The sequence below is a fragment of the Sesamum indicum genome, linkage group LG11 (assembly GCF_000512975.1).
Source record: "Sesamum indicum cultivar Zhongzhi No. 13 linkage group LG11, S_indicum_v1.0, whole genome shotgun sequence".
Classification (NCBI taxonomy): domain Eukaryota; kingdom Viridiplantae; phylum Streptophyta; class Magnoliopsida; order Lamiales; family Pedaliaceae; genus Sesamum; species Sesamum indicum.
This window is the reverse complement of record NC_026155.1, coordinates 2773347-2781797: the sequence shown is the minus strand read 5'-3', so window position 1 is coordinate 2781797 and position 8451 is coordinate 2773347. Positions and strand designations below refer to the sequence as shown.

General features: G+C 37.2%; 1 protein-coding gene across 1 annotated transcript; it reads right to left on the bottom strand.

Moving 5' to 3' along the window:
• On the bottom strand, positions 4531-6664 carry LOC105173282 (transcription termination factor MTEF18, mitochondrial). Its single transcript, XM_011094977.2, has 2 exons — positions 6370-6664; positions 4531-6251 (listed from the first exon to the last, which is right to left on the bottom strand). The coding sequence occupies exons 1-2, from the start codon at positions 6475-6477 to the stop codon at positions 4968-4970; spliced, it is 1392 nt and encodes a 463-aa protein (XP_011093279.1). The 5' UTR covers positions 6478-6664; the 3' UTR covers positions 4531-4967.

Here is an 8451-nt window from a genome sequence, read left to right as displayed (position 1 = left end):
GATATTTTTATGTACTGACTCCAATTATAATATATTTTTATATATAAACTATAAATTTTTTATATACTTTCTCAATTATACATATTTTAAAAATATACTGTAAAACATATAATTCAATTTATATATAAAAATAAATCACAAAACAAAAATAAAAAAGGAGGATGTTGAAACACAATGGAATAATGGACCGCAAAAAGGAGGAGAAGTCACCGGAGGAGGGGAGATTGAAGGTGGGTGATGGTGCAAAATGATCGCTTGAAGTTGGCTCTCAGAAGTAGTCAATTAGGAGCTAAAGCGCGATGGCCGCGACGGAGACAAAAAAGTAGTAGAAGACCGGAGCACAGGTTAGGAGATTAATGAAAGAAAAAAAAATGAAGATAACTTGCTGAAGGCTAGATGGTGGTGGGTGGGCTGTTAAAATACTCGTCATTGGACGGACTTTTCAATAGTCGTAGACCAATGTCGAGAGGTGATCGGACGGTGGAGAAAAAGGCGACAGAAGATCGAGCACTGGTTAGGATTTTTTGAACAAAAGAAAATAATGATGACTCGCTGATGTCTAGGAGATTGGCGGTGGGTGGGGTATTAAAATACTCGTTGTTAGATGGGCTTCCCAATGGTGGTATGTTGGCGTCGAGAAGTCATCGAACGATGGAGATATGGGAGGAGAGGGAAACTAAATTGAGAAATATACATATGGATACAAATATATACATATATATATTAAAAAAATATTAATTTTTTATATATTAAAATAATATATTTTTATTTTCTATAAAAATAATTACCCCTATTTTATGCACTTTTTGTTTATTGATATTTCTAGTTCCTTTTTTCAAAAAAATCTATAATAAATCAATTATAGTTTTCAATATTTAATTATATACTAATATGTTTTTGCAATTATCCAAAAATATCCATATACTCGAAAGATAGCGCATGTGACAATGGGGCAAATTACATTTTTGGTCCCATAAGTGAACCTGTTTTCAATTTTAGTCCCACAGTCAGGCCAATTCGCACATTTAGTCTTTCTGAAACAGAAATACTAGAATGCTTTGAATTTGATCTTCTAAAATGAAGTGAATATGGAGGCCGATTTATAGAAATTGGAAATGTACTATGGAATAGACATATCCATTTAGAAAAGGTTTTCCAAAATGATACGATTTTTCATCCAAATAAACGCATAGTTTCATGCAAATGACATACCATTTCACCAGAATAAACACATTATTTTAACTAAAACACACACCACTTTAGGGTTGACATGGTTGGATATTGACTGGGCCCCATCAATTACCCACGTGTCACAAACTTGTCATATATCACGTTGTATCCAATCAATTTTTATATTTTACTTTAATCAAAATAATTTATGCTTTAATTTATCATTCACTATTTTCCAACATAATCAAGTATATATTAATATATCAAATTACCACAATAATATTATCATCACTCATCATAAATATATTTTTTCCACTATTGAAGTTGAGCTTCATTACAATACCTTCTCAAATGAAAAAGATATTGTTTTCCAGCACAAAGTTGCTATCTTTTAGAGATTACCGGATGAGTTGCAACTTTAGAAGAACCTAATCAAATTAGAATTTATGTACACATCTACTTTAGAAGAACCATAACGATTAGCAATGCATTTGTAGTGCATATACAAGCAAGAACTTCACATTACTCCCATACATCTTAGAATTTTGGGTTAATTACACTTAGATCTATCTGAATATGTGAAATTATACACTTTCTCTAAAAAATTCTGAAATGATACTTATACCCCTTTCGAAAAAAATTTTGGTTGCACTTGTCCACCTTTGCTAAGGTTTGTAAAATATTTGTAACGTTTCTTGACAAAAAATTGTCCTTCTAAAAAAGCCAAAACTCGTAGGCAGTTGTCAATATTGTTGTGGGAGGTCTAGCAATTCTAGCACCTCAGGGGTAACTAAAGGGTATGTCTCTATATAACCCGAACTCCTAACTGTTTATGAACTATTTGATTGGTTGATTGACACTTGAGTAAATATGCACATTTATGCTGATAAAATCGCATTTTATGTCTTATCAAGTCCTCAATCAAAGGACAATGAGCATGGGCAACTCCAGTTCAGCTGAATTACTTAGGATAGCAAGAGTGGACTTAAAGTTTTCTTTTCTATTTTGGAAAAGGGTGCACCATGTCCCCACTGTTAGGAAGAGCAGCGTTAGTGGTGCAGTGCTAGTTAGTAAGGATTGTGAGCTTACTTTTAAGTTTAATAAAGTTGTAATTTTACAATTTGGTGTATTAGTCGGCAAAGGCTATTTAGTCGATGGTCTTCTTAAAATTCGTGTTGATAATAATAAAGTTCAAGTTTCTAATTCTATTTTGTTTAATATGGAATCAGTTTTCTTTATGTCATAGTAGATTAGGTCATATTAAATCTAGGTTCATTCAAACGTATAATGAAGCTCCATTGAATACCTAGTTGTAATATTGAACGATGACACAAGTGCCTTGAATTAGTAAGGAAATCTTATCACCAATTGATAGGAATTCAGAAGTACTTGAATTAGTTCACACAGATATTAGTGAGTTCAATGGAGTTATAACTAGGGATCATAAAAGATATTTTATCACCTTTATAGATGATTGCAGTAGATATTGTTTGTCTATCTCATTATAAATAGAGATTAAGCCTTAGTTTCATTTTCTTTTAATAATGAAGTAGAAATCCAACTAGTAAGAAACTTAAAAGACAAGGTCAGATAGAAGAGGAGAAGATAAATCGAGTGCGTTATTGCCAGAATTTTGGCATTATTCATAAAGAAATACCTCTGTATTAATTGCCACGGGAGATTGGACAGCCACACAGAAACCAAAGTAGAAGCAGCAGCTAGGTAGTCATAATACACAACAAATAGTTGTCTTAAACTTATTGTAAAAAATAAGAATACGTGGTAGTTATGTATTAAGAATGAGCAAGAGGTGGATTCTTATCTTTAAGCAATTTATTTTTAATATACAATCATTTACAATATTAAGATAGCAGCGTTACAAACTTTGATAACAATGAACTAAAATAATATTTTGGATTTTCTCAAATAGGAAAACTAGAATGCTTGGATTTAATTTCTAAAATCAAGTGAATAGAGGAGCATATCTATAGAAGTTGAAAATGTATTATTAAATAGACATGTTCAATCGAGAAAGATGCTTGCAAAAGGTTATAACTTTTAGTCCAAATGAACGCATAATTTCACCCAAATAATACACAATTTCACATAAAAAAACACATTAAAGAACACCAAGCTTACATACATTCGGTTGATTAGACACGGTTGGATGATAAATGCGCTCCATCAACCATCACGCACGTATCATAAACTTATCGTATACCGCACATCATAATCAATCACTTGCTACAATTTAATCTAATTAAAGTATTTTTTTTAATTTATCATTTACCATTTTCCAATATACTCAATTATATATTAATATATCAAATGGTCGCAATAATCTTATCATCACTCATCATAAATAGCTTTTATTCGCTTTTGATGTTGAGCTTCATTACATTCCATCTCAAATGGAAAAAACAATCACTATGTTTGTTTTCATTTCCAAATTATTTTCGAGACAAGTCAAAATATACTCAATGTTTGACATCATTCAAAACCACCTTATTTAGGTGTTTTTAACTATTTTAGCATAAATATATACATATATATATACTCACACATATACATAAATATATATAAAAAAGACATGATTTGACAATGAATAGTAATTTTTGTCTCCCAAAACATAACATTAAACATATAATATTTATTTTAAATTATCTCCAAAAACAAATCCAAACATACATACTATCTCAAACACACACTTATTTATCTTTGTTTTCTCTCTCTATCTCCACAAAACACAACAAAATACTTAGAAAACGAACCCAAACATTATGAATATTTCCCGGCAAACAATTACTATAATTTGGCGATTACCTAACGAGTTGCAACTTTAGAAGAACCATAATCAAATTGCAGTTATATACAGATCAGAAGAACCATAATGATTAACAATGCATTTGTAGTGCATCTACGAGCAAGAATTTTACATTATTCCCATGCATCTTAAAACTTTGGGTTAATTATACTTAGTCCCTCCGAAATTACACTTTCCCCCAAAAAGTTTTGATATTACAATTACACCTCATTCAAAAAATTTATGTTTGATTGTAATTAACCCTAAACTTTTGCCAAAATAAGAACTCTTTTCAAATGCATCCATATATAGTACACAATCTGTAGCAAGAAGCATAGAATCATAAGGGTCACAGAAGGGGAACTTATTGCCATTTATACCACACTTCTGTTTCTACTTTCTCTTACAGACACAGCTGAAGAAGAATCAAACATAGGCAGTTTAAGATTTCCAATACTCCAACAAGAGAACATTTCACGTTCTTGAAAGTGGATCGAAGATGTAAGGTGCAATGATCTCTAGGTGATGAAAGAGTTATAAGTATCGAAATGGTGAGATTCTTGGAATAATATACAGACGGGATGTAAGATTAGTTCCCGTAAAATAAGTAAATCACAAAGTTGAAGTAAATATTACAAGAGCATCAGTTAGAAACTAAAACAACGTAGAACCAACATTAAAATATGTCTTCTGAAACATATGAGGGAGTCGGCTGACCAATAAGAGAATTTTACACAACATGGCCAAGATATCAAGAGTAGTAAACATAATCCATATGAAACGGTTGCTAGATATTTGTTTCTCATATAACAGATTTCCAAACAGCCAATCCATACATAGTCTATGCCAAAGTTGTAACAAGTCAATGTTCAACTATACATGAGAGTCACATCAAGGTAATACAATGTCATTAGAGAATAATACACCAAAACAATATGCACAATTACCTTTGCAGCACTGAGTTACTGAGATACTGGTCAAGCAATGATTCAAGCTAAGGGGCTGCTGCCCGGCTGTCTCTTTTTAATGAATTCTCTTGCCACTTGTTTGGTGCGGCAGGATGGATGCGAGAAAGACGAGCAACAAATGTTTTCTCACTAGAGGCTATTATGGTGGAGAGGGAGTATTCTTTTTCACAAAGACCCTGATCCACGAGCCACTTATGCAATTCGAATCTTGGCTTGATTCGTTGCTCCAAGTCATAACATAGATATCCTGGGAAAACATCGAGATACTGTAGAGACGACTGCATATCATTGCAGAGGAATTCAAGTTTTTTCTCAAGAATGCTTTCGTGCTGGTTAAGAATCTTTCCAGACAACTTCACCATTGCACAAAGTTTTGAGTATTCAATCCCACAGTGAAGAAGGCAATTGAATCGCCGCTGCAGTTGGCTGCTGCTGCTGTTTAATTGGGATAAGGTTTTAACTGCAAACCTATTCTCTCCAAAACCAATGCTATGTAGGAAATTCAGTTTCTGGATTGCATATATGTACGTTCTTTTAGCTCGTAGTCGTATTAAGCTATCCATGTAGTGCTTATCCACGTCGTCCTCCATAGAGCTAATAGCATAAGTAACTAATAAAGAGTGATCCCCTCTCTTCATTTTCTCAAAGAACCATTCACCAAGATCCATTGACCTCATAACATGAGGCAGATTAGCCATCCTATTCCTACCAAAAACATGAGGGTACTTCTGCCGAAGAGATTCCAGTTCTTCTTTCTCTAATCCGAAGTGCTCCAAGAATCCCAAAACTGAAATCACCTGACCCTCCAGATCAAAACCAAAGATTTCCGGTCTTGAAAGAAGAAATAATCCAATTTGATCCTTCTGAACATTCAACTTAGAAAAATACTCAATCTTGCTCATCAAAACCTCTTTCGAGTGCTCAACGAAAATGCTTTTGCTTCTTCCCATCAACTCACCAACCTTTCCCATCTTGCAACCCAAGTCGTAAAACATCCTAACTTTTTCACAAACCTCAAGCACAGCATCCACATTACCCTCGACATAACTCAACAAATCATGATCCAACAACAATACCCTCAAATCACTTAACAAATCATCCATCTCACTGTATAAAACTCTTGGGAAAGCCAAGCAAATACTAATTACACTAACACTATTAAGCCCATAACCACTCTTAATCCCATCAATCTTCCTCTGCAACTCTGAAGGATCCATTTCGAATATCAATGCTTCTTCCTCTTTACACAAAAGCCCCAGTTTACTCCAGGGGAACCCCATCCCCGCCAGAGCACAAACCACATTGAAATGCTTCCAATCGGAAAGAAAAAACGTATTGGGAGGTAAGAGAAAACGTGGGATTCCATTACTGTCGCAATTTAAGCCAATGCTTTCCAAGAAAAAGTCGAGCTCGTTGATGGGATGATACCTGAGGAAACGCTGGAAGGAGTACCCGAAAGTCGACGGCGAGAAGGGAATTTCGGAGACGACTTTCCACAGAGACTGAGGGGAATTGCTGGCGATATGGTCTGCGCATGGAAACGGCAAAGCGCGAGTCGTGTGGAGGTAGTCCGTGAGTGCTTTCTGGAATTCTTGAATGGCTCTACCCCTGTGCTTCCATGGAATTTTTGAGAAGGGTTTGGGGAGATTTGACGTAGTCGGTCTTTTTGAAAAGTGGCGGCGGATAGCGGTGGTGAAGCGGGAGAGTATGGCTGCGGCGGCGGGGGGGGGGGGGGGGGGGGGCGGCGGCGGAGGTGGTGGTGGTGCGACGGTGGAACATAGTCTTTCATGGGACCAGGGTTTAAGAATTTTCGGACACTGGGTTTTAGGCTCTTCTCAGTGGGTGAAGGTCAGCTGTTGTTCAAGAAGGTTGTTTTTTTTTTTTTTTTTGCATAAATTTGATAAAATTAAATTAGAAATTATGTTAATTAATTAACAGAAAAAAAAAAGTTAGGGAAATGATTCTTTCTCTTATACTAATAACAATAAAAAAAAAGGTGATGCCTCTAATGGACTTAAACTATTGTCCAGAATTTAGATTGGAGCGCTTATAATCCGAAGAAAAGAGACCTGCAAAGCAATAAATTAGCACTCCAATACTCAAGTCGTTATTGAATTCAAGAAAAGATAAACAAGAAATAAATAATCATAATAAGAAATCGAGTTATGCTCATTAAATCGAAAAAGGTGAACAAATTTGCACAAAAATGTTTGATGAGTACTAGAAAGAATGCTTAGTGAATCCAAACATGTATATATAGAGGGGGTGCCCGGCTTGTTGGGGATCTATCATTTTTCCTGAATTTCAGGAGAGATAGGTTAAGGTAGTTGGATAAGTGGCAAAATACCTCTATTTGTAATTGGATGCGTCCGATGAGAGTGTCCTTTTGCCTGGGGAAACCCTTTACTGGCAGATAGTCTCAACCGCTAGAGAGTCCTAAACTTTAGGGGAATCTTCCTTATTTGGACTATGCCCTTAGGTCTGACATGGTCTGCCGTAGCGGTTGACTGGCGGGACAACTGCAAACTATGTGGAGGGGGGGAAAATTGCCAAGTCCATGGGGTCTTGGGTGGGTTGTCCTTGTCGGGTGATGAGGATGGGTTGAGTCTAGGGGTGCCTTATTCCTTCGTCCTTTGCCCTGGTGTCACAGGCCGCACCTTGGCTAGAGGTCGGCTATGACTTGTGGAGGACGTGCGGGCGACTAGAGGATGTCGGCCAACACGTAGCGATGATGGAGCGCCACCCTGTGCACGAGTAGGAGCTTAATGTGTGAAGCAGAGTGCTTTATCCTTGGATATGCGAGAAAAGTGCACTCCTCGGCCCTTTCAGTGTTCTACTCTTAGAACAAGAGATTATTTTCTTAAACCTATTATAAGGAGGGCATGCAGTGGTGAGCTCCAGCCAGTACTCCACGGGCACGACGGCAGTAGCTTGAGAAGACGTCTGCACTAAATGAGCATCTCTTGGGGGCATGATGGGGGTCTTCAATAACCGGCTCTAGGCAGCTCAAAGAGGAGTGCTAGAGTTCCCGAAGGGCTTGGAAACCTGACGGGCAGCGTAGGGCCAAGATAGCCTATATTGGGCGCCGATACTGCCGAGAGGCTCTGTGTGACACGCAAGGTTGCCCAGCGGGCTGCGAGATATCAGGGGCAACGCCTCTCGTGCAAATGGGTGATTGCGACAAGCATTCCAAGACCTTGTGATCCAACTCATGGAATGTGCTATCGAGTTCTAGCCGTCCATGGGGGTTTGTTGGCTAGAGATGAGCGATCGTGGGACGACGCCACACTGTGGGCGTACTGTGAAGCCAAAGTTGAAAGGCAAGAAGGCATGTCGGGCATGTTGTGTGAGATAACGACGAGATGTCGGCATATTGATTGGGCCTCAGACTTATGATACGATCCTACTCGGGCGAATCATGGAAGGCGGCCCTAATGAGGTCGAGCGCCTAGGATGTATCGAGTGAGTGTTGGGCATGAGATGGGCGTTGCGGGCGCATGAGGTAGAGCC

What these genes read in the sequence shown, in the direction of transcription:
- LOC105173282 (XM_011094977.2), bottom strand. Translation starts at nt 6,477, where the DNA reads ATGCGCAGACCATATCGCCAGCAATTCCCCTCAGTCTCTGTGGAAAGT. An exon ending in TCCTTCCAGCGTTTCCTCAG is followed by an intron (nt 6,252 to 6,369) that starts GTATCATCCCAT and finishes TCCGATTGGAAG; the next exon opens with CATTTCAATGTGGTTTGTGC.